This window comes from Osmerus eperlanus, chromosome 8, assembly GCF_963692335.1.
Source record: "Osmerus eperlanus chromosome 8, fOsmEpe2.1, whole genome shotgun sequence".
Lineage (NCBI taxonomy): Eukaryota > Metazoa > Chordata > Actinopteri > Osmeriformes > Osmeridae > Osmerus > Osmerus eperlanus.
Window position 1 is genome coordinate 3966435 of NC_085025.1, and position 26767 is coordinate 3993201.

At 44.3% G+C, this 26767-nt stretch overlaps 4 protein-coding genes across 5 annotated transcripts; 1 reads left to right on the forward strand and 3 right to left on the reverse strand.

Moving 5' to 3' along the window:
- The first annotated feature begins 332 nt into the window (after positions 1-332).
- Positions 333-6503, forward strand: LOC134024628 (ectonucleoside triphosphate diphosphohydrolase 5-like). Of its 2 annotated transcripts, none has more exons than XM_062467198.1 (14): positions 333-567; positions 1261-1501; positions 1695-1774; positions 1948-2091; positions 2520-2595; positions 3119-3154; positions 3751-3839; positions 3959-4038; positions 4490-4551; positions 4735-4836; positions 5146-5289; positions 5644-5700; positions 5883-5998; positions 6210-6503. In XM_062467198.1, the coding sequence occupies exons 2-14, from the start codon at positions 1264-1266 to the stop codon at positions 6291-6293; spliced, it is 1308 nt and encodes a 435-aa protein (XP_062323182.1). In that variant the 5' UTR covers positions 333-567; positions 1261-1263; the 3' UTR covers positions 6294-6503. The 2 variants fall into 2 exon arrangements, with proteins under 2 accessions (XP_062323182.1, XP_062323181.1); XM_062467197.1 differs by having other exon boundaries at positions 333-539; positions 1257-1501; positions 6210-6502.
- A 299-nt stretch (positions 6504-6802) lies between these two features.
- Positions 6803-11254, reverse strand: znf410 (zinc finger protein 410). The gene is made up of 11 exons (XM_062467196.1): positions 10784-11254; positions 10656-10707; positions 10322-10454; positions 9990-10169; positions 9611-9829; positions 9282-9441; positions 8748-8929; positions 8563-8652; positions 8248-8367; positions 7843-7962; positions 6803-7674 (listed from the first exon to the last, which is right to left on the reverse strand). The coding sequence occupies exons 2-11, from the start codon at positions 10686-10688 to the stop codon at positions 7574-7576; spliced, it is 1338 nt and encodes a 445-aa protein (XP_062323180.1). The 5' UTR covers positions 10689-10707; positions 10784-11254; the 3' UTR covers positions 6803-7573.
- A 287-nt stretch (positions 11255-11541) lies between these two features.
- cipcb (CLOCK-interacting pacemaker b) lies at positions 11542-16758 on the reverse strand. Its single transcript, XM_062467716.1, has 4 exons — positions 16488-16758; positions 15243-15417; positions 14950-15140; positions 11542-14563 (listed from the first exon to the last, which is right to left on the reverse strand). The coding sequence occupies exons 2-4, from the start codon at positions 15349-15351 to the stop codon at positions 13664-13666; spliced, it is 1200 nt and encodes a 399-aa protein (XP_062323700.1). The 5' UTR covers positions 15352-15417; positions 16488-16758; the 3' UTR covers positions 11542-13663.
- A 1331-nt stretch (positions 16759-18089) lies between these two features.
- Positions 18090-23265, reverse strand: LOC134024950 (placenta growth factor-like). Its single transcript, XM_062467700.1, has 7 exons — positions 22742-23265; positions 19644-19677; positions 19284-19480; positions 18833-18912; positions 18615-18644; positions 18479-18544; positions 18090-18403 (listed from the first exon to the last, which is right to left on the reverse strand). Exons 1-7 carry the CDS (start codon positions 22805-22807, stop codon positions 18382-18384), a joined length of 495 nt encoding a protein of 164 aa, XP_062323684.1. The 5' UTR covers positions 22808-23265; the 3' UTR covers positions 18090-18381.
- Between the last annotated feature and the right edge of the window lie 3502 nt (positions 23266-26767).

A 26767-nucleotide genomic window follows, 5' to 3' on the forward strand; every position in this document is an offset into this window, starting at 1 on the left:
AGCTGACTATAAGGATTTAAATTTAACTTGAATATCGGCAGTTGGAGTTTAGTATTCTTTAACCAGGTCGGGGAAGACATTGAAGTCTCGCCGTCAGCATAATTTTCTACAGAATTCTTTAGGGTTTGGTCATACTGTACCCTCAAGGCTGTTGAAGCAGCCGGTTGGAAGGAAGGCTGATTTGAAGCCTCGTTGTAGACTGTTTTGAGAATAACAGCTCCAGAATAATTTCTACTTTATTTAAATAATATCCCCCCACATGAAAGTCCCTGGCTGAGCATACAGTACACGTGAGCGGAGTGTTCTCACAACATTGATGACGTAACTAAACTTCCCAGCATATGCCGTCGAACATCACATGTCAGTGTAGCTTGAACTAGCTTATCACTTGCAGTCGGTAGAAAATGAATTTTGAAACACGAGATAGCGTTCTTTCCTTGACGCAAAATGTTTGCCATGTATTAGATCACTGCACATTTTGACGGAATTTGTGAAGAATTCGTCAAGGACCGCCGCATTAGCCTAGCTAACCAGCCAAGGTGTGTTAAGCTAGCTGTCAAATGGCAAGTGAAATCATGTGTGGGTCATCTTAGTTTTGGGTTAACGAAGAAAGTTTTGCAGTTTTCGAGTTAGCTATTAATATATAACTTTCGACTACAACTGCGATTAGCATAAATTAATCAACTAATTACTGTATTTTACCTGTTGTGATTGTGGTAGCTTTCAATATCTTAAGACTCATGATGCAACACACATCACCTCAATACCCTCATCAACTGTACTGAAAACAGCTTTTTGAACATAATTTCCTTACATCTTCTGGATAAGATTTCTTCATTACAAAACTGGCAATGACAGATACTATAAATGTATCTGAAAGATTTATGGAGAAATTATGATTTTAGTGTAGGCTACTAGGTAAAATAATTCAGTAATAGGCATAAGCGTTTCAGCCTCTCAAATGCTAATGAATTTCCCCATTTACCTTAGTTGTTCTACATTAGTTCTACATCGTCATGAATTAGAGTATTCTCTCCTGGTTGGTTTACAGCTATTTGAAGGTGTGGCCAAGGGCATATAATGTAATGACATGTAATTGCTTGACTGCTACCCTTCTCCAGGTCTCTTCTACATCAACCTTGGTCTTCTTGCTCTCAATTACTCCGAATCTTTCTCAGTCCTGAAATCGTTCAGCAAACGACAACAGACCCAAAGTCATACTTTTGAAGAGCAATGGTTTTCTGTTCCTCACCCAGAGAGAAGATGTCTCCTGTTGCCTCCCTGCTGGTCCTGCTGGCTGTGTCTCAGCTGACGCAGGGCCAGACTCAGACCCAGGCCCAGACCAAGATCTCTCTGCTGGATATCACCACCAGCATTGGGAGCGTCCTCCCCAGCATCAGCCGGCCTGCCAACTCCAGCCGCATCTTCTACGGGGTGATGTTTGACGCCGGGAGCACTGGGACTCGCATCCATGTTTACACCTTCATTCAGAAAGACCCAGGTTAGTATACTGATACAACATACTGGTTTCACAACACGATACAACAGACAGCAGGATTAGTTTGTTTTCAGGTCATGCCATCAGTTTTACAATGATTATCAGTGAGTTGGCGTATTGTGCATTTAATGCATTTTCACTCCAAGCTGTTTTTCTATGTAGATAATCCGATGTGTGAACATCTGTTGTGTTTCAGAGGAGTTGCCTGTTTTGGACAACGAGATGTTCCATTCCATAAAACCTGGTCTGTCAGCATATGCTGACATGCCTGAGATGGTAAGCTGCTTTATTTGGGTTTAAACATACAATAATATTGTTTGTGAAGAAAAGAGCATGGGTATAGCTCAACGGTAGAGTTTTTGCCTCCAGATCAAGAGGTCTTAAGTTCAAATCCCCCCATTAATTTTACTTGTCCTGTTTACAAACAACCTGTTGCTGTGTGCACCCAGGGAGGCCACACAGTGAGGATGATGCTGAAGGTGGCTAAGAAGACGGTGCCTCGCTTGGAGTGGAAGAGAACCCCGGTGGTGCTCAGGGCCACAGCAGGACTCCGGCTGCTGCCTGCAGGGAAGGCCCAGGCTCTGCTGGAACAGGTAGGACCACCCCGGCACCACCAGGGGCACCCACATGCAGCCAAGATGATATACGTACAATAGCAGGTAGTTTGGCTTCTGGTTAGGTGATTGAAGAGGTTGAGAATTCCTTGAGGGAAAAGGTGTTGTATAGAACTGTACTAGATAGGACACTGATGTGATAAGATGCTCGTATTGTGCATGTCTCTATTTCAGACAGATGGTGCTTGAGCAAGCCCAGAATGGTTATAATGTATTAGGTAGATAACTGCTCAGTGAGCCAGGGGTCCTCTGGAGATAAGTGAAGATGAGCTAGGGCACCTTGAACAAGATAATACGATTCTTTATTAATTCCTGTGGGAGAAATGAATGAATCCCAGGACTTGTCTTGAGGGCAAGAGGCCACACAATGAGTTAACAACATACTCATTGTCTTCCTGTCGTTCCAGGTCCGAGACGTGTTTGATGAATCTCCTTTTCTCATCCCAGACGACAGCGTCAGCATAATGAACGGCACAAATGAAGGTAATGTCTCGGCCAGCCCATGTCCCAGTCGAACCGCAATCTAACCCATTCTTCTCCTATCACTGTCAGTCAACTGCCAGTCTATACAGAGGAAACATCTCTTGATACCCCCTCCAGAACCCCATTTTGCTTTCTTTGCAACTTCATCTCATTGGTATTTGTTTACTCTAGCCGTTTTACAAAATTACTGCAGATTATCTTGATCTGTTATGATGACACTCTAGAAAATAAGGGAGTTCATTTTGGCTGCTGTTTAGGTTTGACCTCAAAGTGATGCTGTAATTATGTGGTAAATGTATTTTGTGGGTTTCAAAGTCAAATGTTATGCCAAGGCATAATTGATTTGTCAGCGTTTCAACCTTGCTTTTCAAATTATAGCGCTCATGTGCCATAAACAGGTACTTGAGCCTGAGAATATGCATGTGTAGTCTGACGGAAAAAAAAGGATGTTGTCATTTTGCTACATAATGAAAATGGGTTAATTCTCTTGCAGTGACTGTTGTTTGTTTGTACATTTTTATAGGAATCTTGGCCTGGGTAACACTGAACTTTTTAACTGGTATGTCTCTACATCTACATTACAATGAATAATGTGCCTTTCCTCAATCTGCAATAGAATTGAACAGTTTAAGAATTATGTTAAATACTCTTCCTTCCTGTGCCGTAGAGGTCATCTCTGTACAAACTATTGCTTAGTGCCAGCTAGCTTATGATAAACCATTGCTCACAAGCAGATAACATCAATTTGCACAGCAACAGTGGAACCCAGTAAGATTTCATTCCTCAAAGGGACTCATATTTCCATTATCGTCCTCCACAGCAACATTTCACACTTCTACTTATAGATCCCAGGCCAATTTGTGCTTTTAAAGATAGCATCGCGAGTATGACTGATTCTACCTTTCCACCTGAAGTCATGTCCCTGGAAAGTTGCGTCATACGTGAAATGGGAGTCAGATGGCTGAGCGGTGAGGGAAGCGGGCTAGTAATCTGAAGGTTGCCAGTTCGATTCCCAGCCGTGCCAAATGACATTGTGTCCTTGGGCAAGGCACTTCACCCTACTTGCCTCGGGGGGAATGTCCCTGTACTTACTGTAAGTCACTCTGGATAAGAGCGACTGCTAAATGACTAAATGTAAATGTTAATGTTTTGTAGGTCACTTGCATGCTCAGACCAAGAAGACTGTGGGGATTCTGGATTTGGGAGGAGGATCAACTCAAATCACTTTCCTCCCCAAATCTCAGGTTGGTATCCTTTCAAATCTAAATGTCAGTGTAAGGTGTATGTTAGGGCACCAAAGCCTTCAATAGGTATTGTACATTCTGCCACTGACACCACAAGAATAACGACTCTCCATTCGCAGAAAACCATTCAAAGTGCCCCTGCTGACTACATTGTCAGATTTGACATGTTTAACAGTACCTATGAGCTGTACACCCACAGGTAACCAAAATATACAGTGATGTCGTTTTCCATTATTGTCTGTAGCTTGTAGAGCATATTTACTGTGTTTCTTCCTTACTTTGACATTGTTCTCAATTGACTGTAATACAAAAATAAGGAAGTAAATTTAACGTAATTGTGCGTGGAGTTATTCTTGAACGAGTGCCTATTTCGTATACAATGCATGACCCAAATACTAATTACATTCTGACGCCTACTGGCTTTTAATTGGCTCTGGATCAAACCCGTCACTTGATGCTTGGACTCTGAATGAAACTGTTTGGAGTATTGACCTAGATGTTGTAGCTATTTTCAGAGAGACAAATAAGAACTCCACTGGAAGGTTTTCCTCATAAAAAATTTAATCAGTTTACAGTCATTTGTGGTTTTGTGTTTGGTTATGAGGGTTTTTGTGAGAGGGATAGTGTAAATGTACCCTGATATCCTCCAGCTACCTGGGAAACGGGCTGATGGCTGCTCGGCTGGCCACCTTGGGAGCTCTAGGGGCGGAAGGTATGAGTGAAGTATCTTGTTTTCAAAATGTTTTCATATAAAATCACATGGATCACGAACAGCCTCGTAAGTGGCTATAGAGTTGATGCTCTCGCCTCTTCACATCAACGTCTGAAAGGCCTGGCTCACCATGTGTTTGATCCTGCGTCAACAACATGAAAGGCACTCTGTTCTGCGGTCCAGGGTTGGAGTGGAGGGTCTTCAAGAGCTCCTGTCTGCCTAAGAAGTTCAGCGATGAGTGGAGTTTCGGAGGGCTGACCTACAGCATCAGTGGGATCCCAGATGGTGAGACCGTCATCTGCATCCCATTTCGGTGTTATTACACGGAAGGCCACTTTCTTGGTAGTTTAGGAGTCATGCTTAACAACACTATCAACTCTATCAACAACTGTTGGGTTTCGAAAGCTCTTAGTTAATCTCCTGTCTGGGGGCTAAGCTTGTCTGGATGGATCACAAGTACACAGAAACGAACTGGGCGGTGTGTCAGCGTGGCACCTGACTCAGGGGGAACACCGTCAGAAAGACTGGAACTCACATTCTCTTATCGAACCACTCTGTTCACGTCACCGAGGCTGTCTTCTGTCCGTGTGTCAGGTTTTGCAGGATACAAGCTGTGCTACCAGGAGGTTCTGAAGGTTGTGAGAGGGGTTGTGCTTCAGCCGTTCGAGCTGAAGGACAGCTCCGTCTTCTACGCCTTCTCCTACTACTTCGACAGAGCCGTCGACGCAGGCCTCATCGGTGAGACATGGCTCTCACCCGGCCTCCTCATACTGGCGCACGCAACTTACAAACACAAACTGGGTCATAACAATGACCTAGAATGAGATGCTTTCATGTTCTAGACAGAGGGTGAGATGAGTCATACAGGAAGTGGTTGACTGACTGAAGTGTGATGAGCTGTAGGTGTGTAGTTATTAGAGAAATGACTACCTTCTGTAAGCCGAGAGCAGAAAGGGCACCAGATGTATTATTAGTGTGATGGAAATGTCTTTTTAGAGCTGCTCTCTTCATAATGAATGAGACCATGTGATGACAGGGCTTCTGATGAAAGGTCCATGACCCCCCTGTATGCTTCTGCCGTTTCTCTTCCAGACGGGTCTCAAGGAGGGAAGCTGGAGGTCAGAGACTTCAAGAAGAGAGCTAAAGAGGGTAAGGCGCCGCCACAGTCATGACATGCATCATTACTATGATGGAGCTGCTCTGTGTTGCTGGAGGCACGGGCTACATCTCGATAGTCTGCAGTCTCTCCTCATCTCCTCTTCACACTGGTGAGGAGACAGGATCCAGTAGATTAGGGGGTAGATAATGACACACTGTCCTTCCTCCTACAGTGTGTAACAAGATGTCTAAGCACCATTCCGCCAGCCCTTTCCTGTGCATGGATTTGACCTACATCACCTGCCTGCTCAAGGACGGCTTTGGCTTCAAGGAGAACACAGTTCTGCAGGTCAGAATCCGTAGCTGAGGGCAAGTCTGGCTGAATAGATGAAAATAGAGAAACGTAGAATTTCACTGCTGGTAAAAAAGGAACCGCAGAGGGGAGGAAGCAGCGACAGTGATCAGCCATGACAGACACCACATCTAGTTTAGCTTTTCAACATTTCTTTAATTCAAATAAATACAAAAAGGCATAATGACAACGTGGCTGTCCTCCCCAGCTCACCAAGAAGGTGAACAATGTGGAGACGAGCTGGGCTCTAGGAGCCACGTTCCACTACTTCCAGAACCTGAAGATCCACTGAGGGAGCTAAACACACAGGGAACACCAGGGATCTACCTGACGCCTACAGGGAGGTCCTCAGATCCCCCTCACCTGGCCGGCCAATAGGAGCTGGGATGGAAAGGTGCATCGTAGAAAACCCCAGGAGTGTTTTAATTTCTTTCAGCGATGACTTTGATAGATTTCAACTGTGTATCTTTATATCTGAGTTTGCCTTCCTTGATTTAATTTTCTCAGATTTTTGGGTGAATTTACTAAAGTGACGTCTCAATGGCTGGTACCATAGTAAAGTTACTGGATCTCAGTTCTCAGTAGCTACTGACCTTGTGGAAGTAACATTCAACACCTACCTTACATAAAACGCAAGTGAAACACTGACAACTGGCATATGATCGAAGCCTAAAGCCGGTCGTTTCCAACATGACTACCATAAGGTCCAGTGTTTTAGACATTTTGAGGCAATCGGTTTGGCGATGACTTGTGTGCTTCATATTACTAAAGAGTTAATGTCGCCCAACATGTACATGTGGATAAACTGCTCAGCCTTACTTTCAATAGCAGATCACGAATGTTGAATATGGTCTCCATAATGTCTTTTGTAAGTCAATAATTATGTTTAACTTGTTGGTAGCAAATGGTACTGGTTGCAGAAACAGCACGTGTTTGCACATTTAATGTTATTGTAATTGAATAATTATATCGGTCCGTTTTTGAGGTGTAGGGAAAATTAGGAGCCTTATGAAACATTTGGTAGCATTTTCAGAATGAACTGCTCTCAGGAGAATGCACATAAGAGTTGATAGACAATGAATAAAATCATTCATCTATACATATACTTTCAGTTTTAATAAAACTCAACTTTTTATATCTGTGTCACTACTTCTTTGGAAGTGAATTGATATTTATCAGTTATGAACTACAGAAAGGTGGGCTTGTATAAACTTTTGACTTTTCCCCACATCTCCCACCAAAACATCATTGTTGGCAGCTAATTACATATCTACAGGGCTGACAGCTGAGAATGGAGTAATTGAGGAAGCTTATTAAGGAAACTAGGGGAGGGGGTGTTAAACAAAACACGTTGGCTATATTAGACAGCTGTGAATGTGGGTGTTCAGGGAGTGTTTTAGCATCAGTCAATCACACAAATTACCTTATTAACTATCATAATTGTTTGGGACTTTGCAGGTTAGTCTTAAGGATTCTGCTTCCAGAACACCACTCAGCTCCGTGTCAGCTCTACCTTGTCACCAGCGGTAGAGTTCTACATGTGCAACCAAGTGTCACAGTGGACGACAACATCTACAACAGAGCCACCACATCCTCGCCATACGAGTGGCCGGCAGTTGTCATGGTCACCAGATCATGTGATTGAGAGAGGACCACCACGGAGTCTGCTGAGCCTTGAAGGATGAAAAAAAAGAAACGTGAGCTAACAGGACCCCTTCTAGAATCACCACGTAGCGATGACTGAGAAGCATGCATCTCTAGCCGTTATACAATAGCAAGGAAACAAGTGAAGAAGTGAGCCCTTTAATTTAGCGAGCGAGAGAGAGTGGGTGTGGTGCTACCTTGGGCTCTCAGCATAGCATGGTGCAGATTCATGGGTTCCACCCCTGTAGTCATGGTGACCATGTTGTCGCCAGCCTCCCCGTCTGCCTCTAGCAGACTGCTGTGGGTCAAGGCCTCTCCTGTCAATCACACAGCAGGCACCAGTCTCACAGCAGTCAAGACACGGCAGATAAAAGGAGCAACACGCTTCCTCAGGGACGTTATAGCTCTCAACGATCCTCTGTGACTCACTGACTGCACAGCACTGCTACACAAGATGTTATTCCACTTATTACTCCACTTATTCCAACACAAGAGCAAAGCACTCTCTACCACAATCAGTACTTCAGTATTGTGTAAGATGAATTCAAAATACTTTCATGTTGCGACTAATGTGTGTGTGTCCTGGTTGGATATTGTGCTACCTGTGTCTCTGCCCTCGTTGCACAGGGCCTCCTCTCCATGTCTCTTCCTCATGTGAACGTTCCTGCTGCCTGACTGAGAGAAGGTCTTTCCACAGATCCCACACTGGTGGGGCTTCTCCCCTGCAGACAACACAGCGTCACACTTCACATCATACAGCCACACCTTCCCACCATTGGCTTTATGTTGGGGGTTTTACTGCTGCTGTTGGGTGTTAATTGCGAGGCTGGATGTACTGTGAAGCACTGGCACACACGCTGCACTGTCACTTAACGGATGCCGTTCTTTAATTCAATTTTGGCACTTCATGCTCTCACCTGAGTGCACGAGCATGTGTTTGCGAAGACTTGAATACTCAGCAAAGGAGCGCCCACAGCCGTCTGCTTCACACAAGAAAGGCTTCTCTCCTAGGGGTGCATATACACAAGCAAAAACACCTCTCTCACATCTGTAATAGCGCGCCATATCATAACATCCGATTAACAGCAAAACTTCAGCCAACCTGTGTGCGTGCGTTTGTGGTTCTTGAGGTTTCCCGCGGTGGTGAACTTCTTGCCACAGCTCTTCTCCTTGCAGATGAAGGGTTTGTCTCCGTTGTGGGTCCTCATGTGGACCTGCAGTCTCTGCAGCACGTAGAAGCTCTTCCCACAACCCTCCGCTCCACAGCGAAACGTACGATCATTTCTGACAAAATACACGTCCTGAATGTTTCTGTCTTTTGAGGTAGTTTTGCCTTTCTGTATTCCTACAGTATTTGATATGTGCTTTTGCTATGTCTGTCTAACAGACAGAGATACAATATACGCTTGATGAATGTTTGGAATTTGGGATATAGATTTAGTCAAGTTCAAGTGTGCACAAACAGACACAATGGTCCTCTAAGTAAGACACATAGCTACTGTGACAGAAAGGTAAAGACTGAGAAAGATGAGAGGGCGCTGGAGTAACTTGGCATAAAAGATAAGTTCTGGTCTGGGTTCCAAGGCTTTGAGGTGTGTATTCTGTGTATTATTTAGTGTGAGATCTGTGTTCTAACCTGTGTGTTTTAAGGTGGTACTTAAGGTGGGCTGGCCAGGTGAAGGTCCTGTAGCAGCCCTCAAAGGAGCAGCGCAGAATTTGCTTGGAGAGCGTTCGGTTGGTCCGTGCCGACAGCTCCCGTTTACCTTCCTCTGACGGAAAACTGTGAATGATGTCACCTAGGCAACAGGACAGACGCATTACAAAGAGGCTAAATAAGTCTTAGGATGGATACAAACCAGTACACACTGAGGCCGTAAACCTAACAAGTAACTGATGTAGACCAGGAAGGTCTAACTCCCTCACTGACATCACACGTTGTGTTCTAAGCCGAGTTTGTGATATTACCGTTAGTGCCACAACCAGCCTTGGCATCCTGGCTTGCCTTGGCATCCTTGGCCAGCTGTGCCCGTGTGGCAGCGATCAGGCTGTCGTGTGCCAGCTCCTGCACCCGCAGGTACCAGGGGGCGCTGCCATCCACCCCGTAGTCCCCCGACGAGACCACCTCCTCCTCCTCATCCGCACCATCGGCAGAGAAGATCAAGGATTCAGAGGAGGCTGCCAGGCCTGGAGGGCAAAGCAGAGAGGAAGAGTCAGAAGAGGAACAAGTTCAATGTTACCACACACAAACAGAGGATTTGGGAGAGTACAGGCATCCTTATATAACTTATATAACACACTCCATTCTAGTCAGACAGGAGAGATTGAGGGAGCGCGGAGCCTGTACCTTTCGCGAGGTTGAGCAGGACGTAGGAGGTGCTGTCTGACTGCTGCAGGTCGTGGAGGACGTGTGGGGGGCTAGGTGACCCCCGGGGGAGGGGGTGTGTCTGGACCAGGGGGCTCTGCTCAGCACCCCCGAACTCTGACAAAGGCGGGGACCTTGCAGACGCATGGCTAAGACCACCCTCTGAGACGAGGTCGGGTGCACAAGAACAGGAGAAAATCATCCTTTACTGAGAGCAATCCACACAAATGTGTCAACTGGCTCTGATACACACCGATGTTTCTAAAGGTGCTGTTGGATTGTTGACATTGTGAACAGTGAAGGCACATACTGACCTGTTAGCTCAAGGGGGCTGCACAGGGAGCTGCTGTTGGGAGCCAGCAGTGGAAGGCAGGTGTGTTTGGGTTCTAAATCTTCGAGACCCTGCCCGAGAGGGATGGCCGCGTTCTGCACGAACTGAACCAGCAGCTTTTGAGAGGTGACAGGTGTGCAGGACAGGTAAATGGGTTGAGAAAATATGTAAGGCAGAGACACAGTCAGAGTTGCCACTTATAGACAGGGGCTATTGTACTCATACAAGCGTAAAATGCATTGAGTGTAATATGTTATAAAATTATAACAGGTCTATCCGTCTTGAGCAGTACATAATGTGATGGCTGGTGCAATTACCTCAGGTTTGGAGTCAAGCTCATCAGAAAGCATGGATTACAATTTGTGATAACTGCAAGAGAAATACGTCATTAGAAAGAAATATGTATATGGTCCATAAAATTACAACAAAACACTCAGTTACTTACCGCTGATCGACCTGCTTATTGCGAGATGCCCAGTTGGTCATAGGTTTTGAGAAGGAGTCATGTCTGATTCAATAGCACATCATTGAGTCTGACTGTAAAAGTATTGACATTGAGTCAAGTATTGCAAGACAAGTACATTATTTAAGGAGATACACAAAAATAGTAGAGCAACTTCAATATTGTGTTCTAGCTGGTAGCTAGCTAACGAAACGCTCAGTGCCCGGTGAGTTTGTTATTGTTTGTCTTAGCTAGCTAGCTAGTAGTAGACTATGGACAGTGTCTAGCCTGCAAGTTCGACACACAGCGCATCAGCTTTTGTCCCATACGTATTCAAAAAGCAATGTTCTAAGATAAAGCTCTACTTCAAGTTATTTTAATAACTGTTTACTTGATATGCTTAATCTACAGAGAGAATTGTGCTAGCTAGCCAACAAGCTAACTGTTCTTTCACTGTCAACTGTTCTACGGAACAGCGTAAGGTACAACAGCAAAACACTTCCGCGTATTATAGTTGCAGATACATTGTACTTGACTACCATCTAGTGGTTGCAGTTCTTTCGGTTTTCATTGGGTCTGTCACAACCCCTTGGTCTATCTCTACGGGATATATCATTATAATAATGTACTTCTCTATCCATAAATCATAGCTAAATTATGGTTTTATATATTTGCTAATTTATTTTAACAGAATACAATTATCCGTAAACACCACTAAAACAAGTTTCATTTGGAATGATTTTATTAAGCAAACAAATGAATATTTTAATGTACAAAATGTGCCCTTTCACAAAACAGCACACTAACAACTGTAAGTTGTTACACTGTCATGTAATTATGTGCTTGGATTTGTTTGGCTGGATAAATTGTGTTTAGTTCCTAGTTTGTGTTAAGGAATAAACAGTGTTTTTCCAAACCCAGCATTAAGACACCATCTGATGATCATGTCTTTAACAAGATTTTTTGCAACTGAAACTTTGAAATGATCAACACACACATTTTATTGAGATAAGAGAAAGCAGGTAACAATAAAATACAGTTGACATTAAAATATGAGACTCCCAATAAAAATCATATAGCAAATGTTTTCTGGTAATCAAACAAACCACCTGTTTATATCACATTACAGATAGTAACAGGTGTAATATATTTAAGGAAACATCCATGTTGTAAATTCTTTCCTGTTACTGTACAAATGAGCACCACCTTCACTCATTTAAAATCTGAAGAAGTCTTTTACAATTTACTGGCAGATAAACCCTTTCTAGATACCTTCCAATAGCATTTTCAGCTAATTCAAGGAGATTCAAGAAGGAGTGTCTCGCGTACACATATTTTATTCCGCACGCTAAACACCTACTTGAACATCGAGTACAAAAACCGAGAGTGAAACGCAAGCTTAACGTAAGCAATGCAAGTTTGATGGCTTTCAAACGAATCGTCATAGTTACCAAAACACAAAAGAAGGAGAAAAAGAGTACCTCTCTTTGTTGCGGAACTCATTTGTGAATATTTCAGTGCAGTAAAAGATTTAAAGCATTTATGACAATTACTGTTGTAACGGTAAACCAAATACCATTCACAACTTGTGATTCATAAGTGCTTGTTTCTTTATTGGTTAAATGCTGTCCATTTAAAAACTATCATGAACATAAACCTCATCCAATTATCTAAAATGTCCTTGGAAGACTAGCTGTTGGTTCCTAGCAACTTAGAGATGCTGGTTAGCTCTCTGTAACCCCTGTGTCACTCATCTCAAAGTCTTGCCTTGATTCAAATCTTTAACCTCCTGGACCGATACAGCATCAAATACATACGTGATGTATGAATATATGAATGTATGAATACCTTAACTTGACTGTGAATCTATGTAGAGACACATCACATCAAAATGCTGGATGCTACAGCTGCCATCGGCATGGGAATGCACTAAGTGCATATTGTGCCAGTGAGTGTAAAGTCACACATCACCAGGTATAAAAATACATAAGATACAAATGACACTGTCTTCAAAAGATTATTTTCATAAATAAAGTTAATCACCCTGAACACACTCAGGACATAGTAAAAAATAAAGCATTCAGCACATTTTCATCTCTACGGGTTTCGGCCAGTGCTTCACAACACAACCATTCAAAATGTACAACCTAAGAATAGCAATGATGCAGTCAGGGTTCCCACACCTTCAGACCAATGAATTATCATGACTTTTACATTATTTGAAACCTTTTTCAGCAAGTGAGCATATGTTTCACATTGACACAACTGGTCACCAGACAGGTGTTACGTATTACACACGAGTTGAAGCTTTTGGTAAAATAAATATATAATTTGACTTGACTTACAAATTCTTAGAAATAATTTTTTTAATTATCAGATTTTTTCTAGTTTCTCTACAACCGTGGGGACTCTGAACAATTATGTTAATTATCCAAAACAGTAATAAAGACTTATTTACAACCAGTTGGGCACAGGAAGTACCCAAAAGTACAGACACAGGAAGTACCTGCTGACAGAAAAACCAGGTTTGACTCATCATGCCATGTTCCATTGTTGTCCCCAGCTGCCTGGTCAGATCACTGGGAGACATGAGTCAGTCACGGCAGAGCTGAGGACTCTTTGAGAATCACAGAGCGAGTTTCACTGGAGGTGGTCTAGCAAGGCAGAGAGCAGCAGAGGATCCTGTTCAGCTGTTACAGTGGCCTGGTTTAGGGATAGGGAAGGCTGAATGCAGCGTCTAAAGAAGTATATAGGTCAGGGTATCTGTCTGGGAGGGATTGAGCTTTGGAGGCAGTTATTGACGATCCAGCAGTCATCAACATCCCCAATCCTTAGTCCCACCTCTACCCGTTTTAGTCTGATGGATGCTAGTCCTGTTTTAGACTAGGCATGAAATGACTCCAAACCGTTCAAGGCATTCCTCCCATTCTCTTTCTCCCCGTTTTTATCGCTCTCCATTTCCTGCAGGCTGGTCTGCAGCTTGGCACAGATGCTGGGGTCTCCTGTTTTCAAAGCCTGCACGAACAGGCTGGTGTCTGCCTTCAGACGGTCCAGGTCGCTCTGGGTGCGTCGGTTCTGTCGGATCAGCTCCTTGGTTCTCAGCGTGATGTCCAGGAGGCCCGTCTTGCTCAGGATGTTGTAGGTGTTGCAGAAACGTTTTCTCTTCTGACCTTCTGTGTCACTGTTGTCGCCGTCCAGGTCGTGCTTGTAATTGTCGCCCAGAAAGCAGGGGTCCTGGGTTATGGGGTTACTAGTGTGGTTTGAAGGAGTTATAGGGGGGGACGGGGTGAACTCCGATCTGCTGACAGCTGGGGGGGGCAACTCCTTTGCAGGGCTGCTGCCGGCACTTGAGTCTGTGAGGCTTACAGTCAGTCTGCTCTGCGGTGAGGGGGACAGGCAAGAACTAGGAGTGGCAGGGAGGCTGGGAGTGGACGAGCCAGAGCCAGGAAGACGTCTCTGCTTGTCTCTGTGATGGCGCTGCCGGTGGCTTGAAGCCAAACTGTGGCTCCTCGTAGAGCCAGAAGAGGAAGAGGAGGAGAGACTGCCTCTTCCTGAAGAGTTGTCCCCAGTAGGGTGGGGTGCTATCTTGGGATAGGACTTGAGGATGGGGAGATACTTTTTGGGGCGCCTGCGTTTTCCTGAGCCTTCCTTAGGGACGGAGGGGCTTTGGTTGGATACCACCGGCTGCAGGAAGACCACCTGAGACTGCTGGACCACCGGCTGAACCACCTCCATCGCAGGAGGGAAACTCCAGGGCTTCAGCGCAGGGGGGTTGTCACCAGGCTAGAGAGAACACAAGAGTAACACACAGATTAGCCCCACCACGACCAGCACAGCACACGATGCCTTCTTCTCAAGCTGAAATATGTCAAAAATCGTGGCTAGTGCAAGACAGAAAGTTTTGTTTCTCTTTGGTCTCACATAGGAAACATGTTTTTATTGATACTTGATGTTAAAATTGTAAATATAAAAGGTTATTTTTCTGTCAGTTTAGCTTGTCTCTAATGTTATAGACAAAATCAAACCTAACAAAAGAGAGAGCAGATCCTTCTCAACCTTACCCTCGGCATAGTAGAAGCAGACGCTTAAAATATAAATCTAGTAAATGCTAGTCAATCTCTCCCATTTCCCCACAACTCCTGTGATTTCATGTGTGTAATCTGGTCTACCTGTTTCAGAACCACGTTGTTCATAATGATCATGGGGGAGAGGTTGGGGTAAGAACCAGCCACCTGCGCCAGCTGGGAAGGCTTGGACCCCGAGCCAGAACCAGGACGCTGTGATGCCCTCTTCGCTCTCCAGCGAGAGGAACCTTCAGAGTCTGTTGGGTCCAGAGTGCCCATGTGTTCAGAACTAGCATCTGTACATAATCGAGAGAAGAAGTAGAAAATGTTATGAATGTCACAATTTCCCAGGGGACAGTGCACTCTGTATGGGGATTGTCTTTCACCGAAAAACATACCTGAGAATCCAGAGTCCCTCTCAGAGTCTCTTTTGACACTTCCAGACTTCATGCTTCGTGATTTTCCTGTCGGTCTGGAGTGACCTTCAGCTCTCCTGTTGGTGCTCATTCTGTGTTTTTTCCCAGGTTAGGTCTTATCACACCTTAAACCACACCTGTCAGAACATCTGAGACACTAGGAAACAAAAATTGCTAATTAGTTTTTATCAAAATTTGTATTTTTCATCCCATTTTTTCTATGCCTGCTATTTTGTAATTACTTTTTTTTTTTTTTTTACATATGCACTAGTCGTTAACATACATTGATTCATAAATACATAGGCTACAGACTTTTCCGACACAGCTTCAACCATCAGGCATCAAGATTCCTTGACAGATAACATCACCTCACATCATTGCAGCTTCACATCCGTTAGTTTGTTAGTTTCCCAGACACCGTGACAATTGACACCTCAGTGTGACACTGTGACACTTTCATTTTTTGTACCTCTTGCACTGTACCAACTGTTTACACTGTGTTTCGGTTCATTGTATATTTGCCCATATATATTATAGTAAACATTGTATACTCTAGCTTTACATTTTCATATTCTAGTTTAAAGTTTGTATATTCTACATTGCACTCTCTTCCCTTTTTGTTTGTAATGTTGTTATATGTAGTAGGGCCAACCTAAATAATGTTCATAGTGTTACCTTGTGTGATCTGTGCAAATGACCAACACATTTTTTTTTTTTTGACTTTGACCGAATAATAAACTAGTAACGACCAGAAACAATATATTACTGACATGCAAGACTGGCTAACTTTACGATTATCTGGCTAGAACATTGCTCATCTGTGCAGTAATTACAAAATTATGTTATGTTCTGATACGAATGACTAGACTGTAAAATGTGAAAGGAATTGGATGTATTTAGTAGACGCTTTTATCCAAAGCTACGTACAAAATAGTGCATATAGAAAGCAGCAGCTAATCGACATAGCCCGGTGTAACGCAGTCACGAGTTTTGTGTTTTTAAAGACGGCTATTCCAAAATTAGCTACTAATGTGTCCTACTAGGAATATAGCTAGTGCTAGCAACAAAACTAGCCTAGCTATCTTATACTTGAACAAGCTTTTAACTAGTCACAATAATATGTCCTTGGTTGACGAAACAGACAGTCTGGCGATAGTATCTGATCGTTTTGGGATAATATCGATGACCTAAAGGAACACTAGTTTCCTAGTCCTTAGACAACCCTACCTTTGCTTTTGTTTTGCGTCCGCTGGCACCAGTCTCTCAGTCTGGCTGAGTCTTCCGTGCGGGACAGCTAGCTTGCAGTTAAACGGTACGGTACACGGGACAGATACACCCTTGACAGCTCAGTCACATGTAAAGGGTGATATATCGTTAAATTAGGTCGGTTTCAGTTGAATGATTAAATCTCTAACAAAAGTATCTAATCATCAAGTCATACACTCGTTCACGCAGTACAGAAACGTTCTCTAGCTGTACAGAGCAGGGGGAAGTACACGAGATTTGATAGTCTTTGTACCTCACCACTCCATATTTGGACACATGGGGCGTGGTCATCAGCAAAGCGCGTGAAGAGTTGTAGACACGTCACATACTTCCTGCTCGTGTATCCCGCCCACTTCCAGTATTTCACTGCTTCCAATTGGTCCAGGAATTGGCATTACGCCCAAAAACGTGACCAAGCTCAGAAGTGTGGCTACACGAGGACACTGTGTACACTCGCTATGGAAAGGAGGTGTCTTGAGGTGTACAGCGCAGGCATTTTATTTGAATTACGAGGTAATCCAGTGACGCGAGATCTTAGTGTTCTTTTTCATTACATAATAGTTCATCGGCTGTCTCCCGTGGTTCACCTTTGACTACACACAGGAGAACATTGAGTAGCAGTAAGAATACCCCAAACACGTGTCCGTACGACATTGCAATACATTTAATATTTCCTCAACTAATAATTACAAAAAGACTTTAGCTGTAGATTCAAGGGTTTGCCACCCCTGTTGTCGGCATGGTTGATAAAGCGTTTGACCCTCAAGAGTGGTGAAAACTAGGGGAAGTTCCCTATTGGCTGCCCTTCACATGAGTGCCCCTTTGTGACACTGCCCAACAATGTCACCACCCAACACAACCGCAGACGAGAAGTCAAGTTGTGACACGCTTCATGCAATAAATTATGACAAAGTACAGCAAGAATATCCCACAAGGTGTCTTAAATAGTTCCCACCTAGTGGAGAAAACGTGATGTGGTGCCCTTACAAAGGTCCTAACGGTATGTTCCCTAAAAATGTACAAGTCATGTATCGCAAATAACTGTCTAATACTGACACAAAATAAGTAAAAAACGTATCTTTGTATGTCATATGTACATTTTATTACAATAGCATTCGCTACAACTGGATAGTAAGTGGATTTGTAGATGGAAAAACTTGAAATAGCCTATAATTTGTAATGCATTAAGATAACATTTTAATGTAAAGACAAAAAAGACTGTACATACATTTGTTTTAACCCCCCCCCCTAAAAAAAAAAAACTGTCACAGTACCCTTGTTGCCATACAAATACAATCCTTCCACAAACCTGAGAGGCCAGGCCTCATTACCAACATTCAAGAATCCATCTTCACGTTTGGTTGTGCACTAGTCCACTAGAGCAAAATAAATGGGGTTCTGTATTTTGATACCATATAATTGTTTCACAAGCAACATGGTGACGCCAAAGAGGGTTTAGTCAGTGTCCCATGGCAGAGCAGTTACTGAACAACGGGTGTTGGCTTAATCCCTTTCCACTTGGGAACCGGTTATCTCTGGTACCCCTCCCACCCATCCCCCCTGTGTCCATGGAAGTAGCTACCCGGCTACTGTGGTAGCAATTATAAGATGAAAGGAAAGAATTGGACGTGGATATCTGAAATATGCCCATGTAAAAAAAAAAAAAGAAGAAAAAGTTAGGTACACGATTTGGAAACTATGGGTATCTGGTGCCCTGTTAACGACAACGGACAACCGCTTCAAGTATCTCGTGTCTGAGAGGTACAATGGGTGTATATCTGCTGACCGGCTTGTTTGTGGCCTCGTACGTTAATCTGATTGGACAGAGGCCTGAGGTGAGGCGATGAGGATGTTCCTACCCAGGTGGGCGACGACACCTGCAGAAGGAGAAAAAGAATGAGAAGCAGCACTTACACCGTGCGTGAGGCCTTCCTCGTCAACAGAACGCTTACCTGCCACAGTCTTTGGCTCTCTTCCTGTGTTTCTTCCTTCTTGGTCTGGTCCTGCCTGACACATGGCTGGAGACAAAAACTGGCATCACGATTATGATGTGGTTCAAGTTATGATACAAATAAGTCTCTCTCTTACCTTTTATTATTCACTTGGACCAGTCTGGGTCTAAAACAACAATAGAGGAGGTATAATTACTAATAGTATGTTCTATTCACACGCTACACTGGGACATGAGATCCATGTTTGAATTTAGAACAGATTCTGGCTTAGAAAAGAGGCTACTCTATTTGAAAGTATGGCTAAGATTCAGCGGTATTCATGTCGTTCATTAAGGTCTGCTGGAAGTGTCATACCTGCACTCACAGATCTGATGCTCCACAAACGTCAGCTCCACATACTGCTTCTTCCTCTGAGATGGAGTTATCCTCAACAGCTTCAACACAGAGGCAGATGGAAAGATAAAACACAGTGAATTGTGAACCATCAGCTGGTTGTGTTACCGGTAATTGGTTTCTATTGTATTTTCGAGGGGGAGCGTTGTGTCTGTGGTGGGGGCAGAGGGTTAACTTGTACGTAAAGGAGTGAATCGGGGGGAGTCAGATGGCTGAGCGGTTAGGGAATCGGGCTAGTAATCAGAAGGTTGCCGGTTCGATTGCCGGCCGTGCCAATGACATTGTGTCCCTGGCCAAGGCACTTCACCCTACTTGCCTCGGGGGAATGTCCCTGTACTTACTGTAATTCGCTCTGGATAAGAGCTTCTGCTAAATGACTACATGTAAATGTAATGTAATGAATCAGCCACACCTGCATGGTGACGTTGCGGGTGAGAGTGGGTGTGCACTCCAGGTTTTCGTCTCCACAGCAACCAGAGCAGCGCCAGAGGGGCACGCACGCAGGGCTGTAGATGTGCTCCACCCCTCCGGGATACTCCTGTTCTACGTCTACCGATCTCTCCATCGAGCGACACAGGCTCCTCCCCCACACCTCGTGAAACAGCATGACTGCAGAGGGAAGAAACAGGATTCAACAGACCACTCACCTGATGCTGATAACTGAACTATGCAAAACGTTTCTCTACTGCACAACTGTGAAACAACACGTGCTGTGAAGGATCGTTTCAGCTTGTGAGTGCACCTGAAGCCAGTGTTTGAATTTAGCACTGACCTCTCGAGGGATCTTCATCTGGCGGAGGAGAATTCTAAAAAGAAAGAGTAAAAGGTTTGATCGATGTAACATACATCACCAGCTTTATGGTGCTTGCTGCTTGCTTTATAAATGGCCATACTGTAATATACAAGGGGATCCCCTGTGTTCTCAGTGTAAAAGAATGGTGTATAGATGAAACTTGTTATACATAATGATCACAGTAACATACATCACTGTATTGCTTTATCAATGGCCAGACTGTATTATACAGGGAGGGGTAGGGTTGCCACCTGTCCCGTATAATACGGGATCGTATTGAAAAATAAAATGCACAAAAAAAAGAAATCTAATTGTGGCGGCCCGCCACAAATAAATCAATATATGTGAAACACTGGATAGGAAATAGCCACTTTCATCATCGTGCAGTTGAGTAGCACCATCTAGTGGCAGACAGAGTGTAGTGCACTCATGAACGAAGGGGGCTGCACTAAAGTTTCAGTTCATTGGAACTAAACCTGTAGTGTGAAATATACACACCAGAGCATAATACAGAAACCACTCTCCATATTCCCCCAAAAAAGGGCTTAGGTGTAATGTTTATTCTAAACTTCTGTCTACCCTCAAATGGCAGGCACAGCAAAGCAGGGTTCATGGGGGACAAACCACTCATAGAATCTCCACAAGCAGCGTGGGCGTTCGGTCAAGAGATCATGGGCATTTTCAGGTTGAATGAGAGCTGACAGTTCAAATGAACACGTAGTCTGGGTGGTGATTTATACGTTATAATGACCTCTACACATTCTTTATAAGCATTGACTGTTGATGATAAATTAAACTTGAAATATATTGCTTGTGGCTCAAATGAAACAATCAGGACATGTATTTGCATGCAGTCAGTGGCAATGATACGAGAAACTGGATGCTGACCACTGAATTAGAATTCTATGGTATTCTAATTACGTTAATGGAAACTGAATTCCACCCTCTGAGGCCAGTCACTGGACCGTGACTATAAAACTACATCATACAATGTTCTGTTTGTCTATGTGTTGGTCCTTGTTTCAACAAACTCACTCTCATTTCAATGGTTCTTTCCACAGGAACATAAACAAAAACATACAACTGCAAACAGTGATGAACAGTCCTCACAGACAAAAGAAGAGACCCAGTTCTTTGGTCTGTGCTCCTAAACTGAGCCCTGACAGTTTTTGGGTAGTCATCCTTGACCCCAGATATCACCCAGTTTAGGACATGGAGGACTAAATAAGCCCAATCTAGGCAGAGACACGTTGCATCACCAAGTCCACTGATTGGTCACGTACAGCACGACATCAAGGCAGCCATATGCCAGCGAGACTATATGATCCCCAATGGTGATACCAGCCAAAACAACAAGTAAGACACAATCTATTCTTTGTTAATCATCAAACATTACAACCTCAAATGTCAACTTTCTTTTTTTATATCTATGCCTTTGTCTTTTATAAATGTCAGACTCATTTTACAGAGCAGTGGAGAGGGTTTTGTACGATTTTATTCCCCTCATGGACTCATACAGTCCCAGCTGGGCTTGTTTCAGTGGGCCTAATAAATATCACCATTCTCCCCCATTGAACACTACTCCATCACCCACAGCCTGCTGGCACGATAGGGACTATATGAGATACCTTCTCTCTCTGGGTTTCAGCTGGGCTGACTCTAATTCCCAGAGGATCCAGATTACACAAGCCAGAAGAGCCTGTATGAGCTGAAGCTACTCTACACTGGTCAGCATCCCATTCTTTCAGAGAACACTTGGCAGAAGGGATGAGCTCATTAACTAGGTCTGCTCCCTTCTAAATATGGGGTTGAATATCAGAAACACAAACACAATCTGAGGAGCAGGACATTTGTGTAGAAAAATAAAATGAGTCGAGGTAAAGGACCGACTGAAGGTCGGAGAAACCAGTGGAGAACTGGCAAGATGTTTTGGCCAGAGTAGCCTCTGTCAGGGCTGCTGGATGTGTGTGTCTGTGTGTGTCTGATCCTCTTATGGCCTCATGTGGTGTTTCAAGAGGAGGGTGCACCTGTGCAGTCACATCTAAGGTTCCCCACAATGGATACTCCCATGAGCCTCAACCAATGACTAATCCTCACTTAGCTCTCTGGCAATAGCATTCAGCATCCTTTATCATCCCTCTGACCACACACACACGCTCGTATATATCACCTGGATACCGTACATTGATCACACAAACATCATCTGCACCTGAGACTGTTGCTTACAGACTCCAGGTTTTTCTCCCCTCCAAGATATGTAACAATGTAAACATGAAGGCAGGGCAGATGTACTCAGTCCCAGGGGTGTGGATGCTGCAGCTGTATCTGTGGACTTTGTCGTGTAAATATCTTAATACATGAATAATCGGTATTACACAGCCACTATAAACAGTATTGTAAACATCCCACCCAGTTTGGACTACACACTACAATTCTCAGAAGATTCCACAGAGCTGTCGCGTTTCCTCAGTTGTAGTCTATTAAATATGATGTTCATAGGTTAAAGTGGTTGCCCTCTGTCAAAGTAAGTTGAGAAAAAATTGCCCTAAATGTGACTCTGAAATGTGATTACTATTTCACGTGAAGTGGTAATAGAAGTCACATTTAATGCCAGAGAATACATGAGAGGGCTCCTCCCATATAAAGCTGGGGCCAGCTTTGACATTGTATCCAAGTAAATATCTAGAAGGTATATAAATAAACAAATAATCCACTCATTGTATGTGAATTTCAAAAGATTATCTTGATTTCATTCAATTGGGTCTCTTTTCAAGGGAGTTCTGGATACAGCGTATTAAAAAGCCACAGCACAAAAAAAAACAAAAAAAAACTACAATACAATAATAATAAGTTCTTTTCGTTTTTGTTGTACTTTTAAATTTGTATAATCATTATCATCGCGGTCTATTCAAGTAGTTATGGCAGCCTGCCTACGTATTGTGTTGTCAGGTTTCTCAAATTAATTGTTACAGTCACAGTCGTTTATGTTTCTGATAACTCAAACAGTAAACGTTAACTCAGTGAAAGTTTCATAAGAAATATTCATGCCATTTGGAAAAAAAACGTAATTTGTTTACCTGAGCAGGTGGCAATTGAAGGAGAAGAGTGGCTAAAATCTGCGATACACCGACAAGAGAATGCATTTTGAAGTATAGGTTTCCGTTGATAATAAGGTAAAATTTATATGTATGTGATAGAAAAAGTACTGCCGAAAGCAGCAGCCGTGAACAGCCGTGAGTCAGGGTCTGTGGATGGGAACATTGTCCCGCGCTGCTGAAAAAACACTTTGAGAAGGGGAGATCCTCTTCAAAATCCGCAAACAAGTAGGCTACGCTACGCTATCAAACAAGCATCATTTATTCATGTGGCGCACCCTACACTTATATAAAAATGCCATAACTTGATCTCACAGGACATTAAGTTGGGTTGTTAGAGGTACATCCGATCATAGAAACGTGCGAAGCATTGCCCCTTTATTTTCTCTCTCTCCATTTCTCTCTTTTTTTCTTCTCTATCAACCTCCCGATTCCAATGTGTAACTGCAATCAATCTGAAAAACACAACTAGTTTAAAATCTAGCTTGCTTTCTTTGTTTATTTATAGTTTGCACCCCCAAGGCAGGAACTGCTTTTCGTAGTGGGGCTCCCCCTATGAGGTTAAAACACACACACACACACACACACACATTCCACAAATATAGTTTATCAGTGTGTATGTGTGACTGCTAGTTTACTGGACGGCAAGAATGAAGGAGGATTCCTTTCAGACTTTCTGCTCATGTTTGGAGCTGCGAGGGTGATAACCTCAGGCCAATGTCTGTGCCCAGACAAGGGACCACCCTCCCTGCGCCAACGTACATAAACAAACAGAGACCAGACATCTACACAACCCTTAGTCATGATTATACAGAAGAAGTTTGACAAGAGACGTGTTTTGGACTTGGGGACAGAAAATGATAAAAACATGGTATTGATTAAAAAATCCCAAACTAAATACACTCAACAAAACAGAGCAGCAACAGGTGTTTCATGTGAAATCCCCTCATAACACAGAAAGACCATGTTTGTTCAGCTATTGGGTCATGAAGCACACCTAGTTTGAGGTGCCTAACCCTAACCCTCCCAAGGCTACAGTCCTGGCTACAGTCCTGTTTATAAAGCCAGAGTGATTTACAAGCTAATTAAGAAGGTCTGTTTTGAATGTGAAGAGATAATGGGGATGGATGATCCTGTCCCTGTCACTGACTGCCTCTCTCATCTCACACAGCGATAATGGTTGGTTTGGTGTTTGTACAGAAGAGTTCTCATTCCCACAATATTCTGATATAAGCCTGATAATCAAAGTATGAAAAATGAATGACCTTCATCTGCTGTAGGTATGAACTGACTTTTGAGTTGGGGGGAAATACACATTGTACTGCCAGAGAGTCAAACACACCAAATACTCAATATTGAGTCATCTGTTGATTCTAAACGACTCATCCTTATTCTTGCACCACTCAGACAGGCTTGAGTGTATGGGAGTCAGGGAGTCATCTTTCCGCTCAGGATCCTATGGCGGGGGTGAAGGCACAAAAGACAGCTGCTGCTTCCTGTCCCTGGGAACCATGAGGACACCCAAGTCTCAGCCCATCCCCAGTCCCCTCTGGGGGAGGGAGATGAGGCAAGCAGAGGCTGGAGGGATGGTTGGGGTGTTCCCAAGGCTGCACAGCAGGTGGGAAAGTTCAGAGCCTCCATGGGATACCCCGTCCATACATCCAGATGTATATGTATGCAGGAGGACAAAAGGCTCACAATCTGGAAAAAGGCTTGTCTCTGGAGAGCTGATGTACTGGCCTTCTGGATTCACATATGGCCATACGCATGCAACCATTCGAAAACACACGAAACACAGAGAATCTCTCAGAGCTCCGTCTTCATTATTGTAACAACTTTTTCCACTTCTCAAATTGGCACCGTGTTCTCTCGAAAGCCTGTAGTCATTCAAGTTCCTAAATTAAGACGAGCTCTCAGGATAACTGTGGCCTTGCTTTGGCTGTTTAGGATGAGTGCTGTCCTCTACGGTTCACTGCGTCTAACCTAGGTGGTCCCACAGTACCACAGGGACAACCACCAGAGAGATGCTTCTGGAAACTGCATATTATTAGAGACAGAAGTCAGAAAGAGAGACGAGGGGGATTTACGTCTGAACGCTGTGACTGAATCATGTGCTGTTTGGCCCATTCATATTCTTATTTTTCTATATATTTTATTTATATTTTATAATTTACATTTTACGTTTTATTTTTTAGATTGTTAGTTCCTAGGATTAGTTAAACTACTGTGCTTTTATACTTTTTGATTGAAGATCCGTATATGTTTATTGTTTGTACCTTCCGGTCACAGTAAATTCTGTGTTTGTGTAAACCTACATGGCGAATAAAACCGAATTCTGATTCTGATGAAACATCAAACTGTCGATTTCCCAGTCTCTGTGCCAACCTCTGGATCCAGGTGCATCTTGGCTACTGTCACTGTTTCTCAGACAAATAGTATCTAACAGACACACTATGATTGATTTCCCCCGTGGGACAAACAACTAGTCTCACTCTTGCACATTAAGGGATACTCACGCTTCGACATGAGTCTGAATGTGAGTGAATGGCTCGCTCGGTTTGTTTCCTCCAGACAGCAATTCTCTGTTCAGTGTTGCCCAACGCCCATGTGGGATTCATAATGTATCTCCTGGCCCAGATCACAAAATATATGAATTTTTTGTTGATTTAATATAACAGTTAAACCATAGGCATATGGCCTCCAAAGGGAAGTCAGCTGTAGGATTGCACTAAATCTATTGATGTTGGATTGAGATCTCTGGGATTGTGCAGTAAACTGATACAGTCCCAAGAAGGAAAAGAACCATGCATTTGAGAGTCAAGGGTTTATCACTTGGATTTTCCTGGAGCTTATTCATTGTTCTGAATTCAAACACATAAACGCTAGGGCGTGATCTTACAGCCTCTTTACAACCGACCACATCAGTGTTTCATCACAGCCGGTACTTTCCCTGCGATTCTTAAAACAAGTGTTTTCAGTATTCCTTTACCCATTTCTCTGTCCAAATCAGTTTTACATTTCATAGGAAACTCTGCCGTCTCAAGAACATCCTAGTTCCCACGTCAAACTGCTGTGAACCAGCCTGCTCTGGCTCTCTTGTTAGGCCCAAGTTGGCTCTGGTTAGCCTCGAGGTGGCTCTGGTTAGGCCCGAGGTGGCTCTGGTGAGCCCCGAGGTGGCTCTGGTTAGGCCCGAGGTGGCTCTGGTGATCCCCGAGGTGGCTCTGGTTAGGCCCGAGGTGGCTCTGGTGAGCCCCGAGGTGGCTCTGGTGAGCCCCGAGGTGGCTCTGGTTAGGCCCGTGGTGGCTCTGGTTAGCCCCGAGGTGGCTCTGGTTAGGCCCGAGGTGGCTCTGGTTAGGCCCGAGGTGGCTCTGGTTAGGCCCGAGGTGGCTCTGGTGAGCCCCGAGGTGGCTCTGGTGAGCCCCGAGGTGGCTCTGGTTAGGCCCGAGGTGGCTCTGGTGAGCCCCGAGGTGGCTCTGGTTAGCCCCGAGGTGGCTCTGGTTAGCCCCGAGGTGGCTCTGGTTAGCCCCGAGGTGGCTCTGGTTAGGCCCGAGGTGGCTCTGGTTAGGCCCGAGGTGGCTCTGGTTAGCCCCGAGGTGGCTCTGGTTAGCCTCGAGGTGGCTCTGGTTAGGCCCGAGGTGGCTCTGGTGAGCCCCGAGGTGGCTCTGGTTAGCCCCGAGGTGGCTCTGGTTAGGCCCGAGGTGGCTCTGGTTAGCCTGAGGTGGCTCTGGTTAGGCCCGAGGTGGCTCTGGTTAGCCCCGAGGTGGCTCTGGTTAGGCCCGAGGTGGCTCTGGTTAGCCCGAGGTGGCTCTGGTTAGGCCCGAGGTGGCTCTGGTTAGCCCCGAGGTGGCTCTGGTTAGGCCCGAGGTGGCTCTGGTTAGGCCCGAGGTGGCTCTGGTGAGCCCCGAGGTGGCTCTGGTTAGGCCCGAGGTGGCTCTGGTTAGCCCGAGGTGGCTCTGGTTAGGCCCGAGGTGGCTCTGGTGAGCCCCGAGGTGGCTCTGGTTAGCCTCG

Excerpts from the sequence above, each read along its gene's own strand:
- LOC134024628 (XM_062467198.1), top strand. The coding sequence starts at position 1,264 with ATGTCTCCTGTTGCCTCCCTGCTGGTCCTGCTGGCTGTGTCTCAGCTG. Across the intron at positions 3,155-3,750 it reads AACACTGAACTTTTTAACTG|GTCACTTGCATGCTCAGACC; the intron begins GTATGTCTCTAC and ends AATGTTTTGTAG. Across the intron at positions 4,039-4,489 it reads TATGAGCTGTACACCCACAG|CTACCTGGGAAACGGGCTGA; the intron begins GTAACCAAAATA and ends GATATCCTCCAG.
- znf410 (XM_062467196.1), bottom strand. The coding sequence starts at position 10,688 with ATGCTTTCTGATGAGCTTGACTCCAAACCTGAG. Across the intron at positions 8,930-9,281 it reads TACCACCTTAAAACACACAG|AAATGATCGTACGTTTCGCT; the intron begins GTTAGAACACAG and ends GTATTTTGTCAG. Across the intron at positions 7,963-8,247 it reads CAACGAGGGCAGAGACACAG|GAGAGGCCTTGACCCACAGC; the intron begins GTAGCACAATAT and ends TGTGATTGACAG.
- cipcb (XM_062467716.1), bottom strand. The coding sequence starts at position 15,351 with ATGAGCACCAACAGGAGAGCTGAAGGTCACTCCAGACCGACAGGAAAA. Across the intron at positions 15,141-15,242 it reads GAGGGACTCTGGATTCTCAG|ATGCTAGTTCTGAACACATG; the intron begins GTATGTTTTTCG and ends GATTATGTACAG. Across the intron at positions 14,564-14,949 it reads ACAACGTGGTTCTGAAACAG|CCTGGTGACAACCCCCCTGC; the intron begins GTAGACCAGATT and ends TGTTCTCTCTAG.
- LOC134024950 (XM_062467700.1), bottom strand. The coding sequence starts at position 22,807 with ATGCATTCTCTTGTCGGTGTATCGCAGATTTTAGCCACTCTTCTCCTT. Across the intron at positions 19,678-22,741 it reads TTCAATTGCCACCTGCTCAG|AATTCTCCTCCGCCAGATGA; the intron begins GTAAACAAATTA and ends CTTTCTTTTTAG. Across the intron at positions 19,481-19,643 it reads AGATGAAGATCCCTCGAGAG|TCATGCTGTTTCACGAGGTG; the intron begins GTCAGTGCTAAA and ends TTCCCTCTGCAG.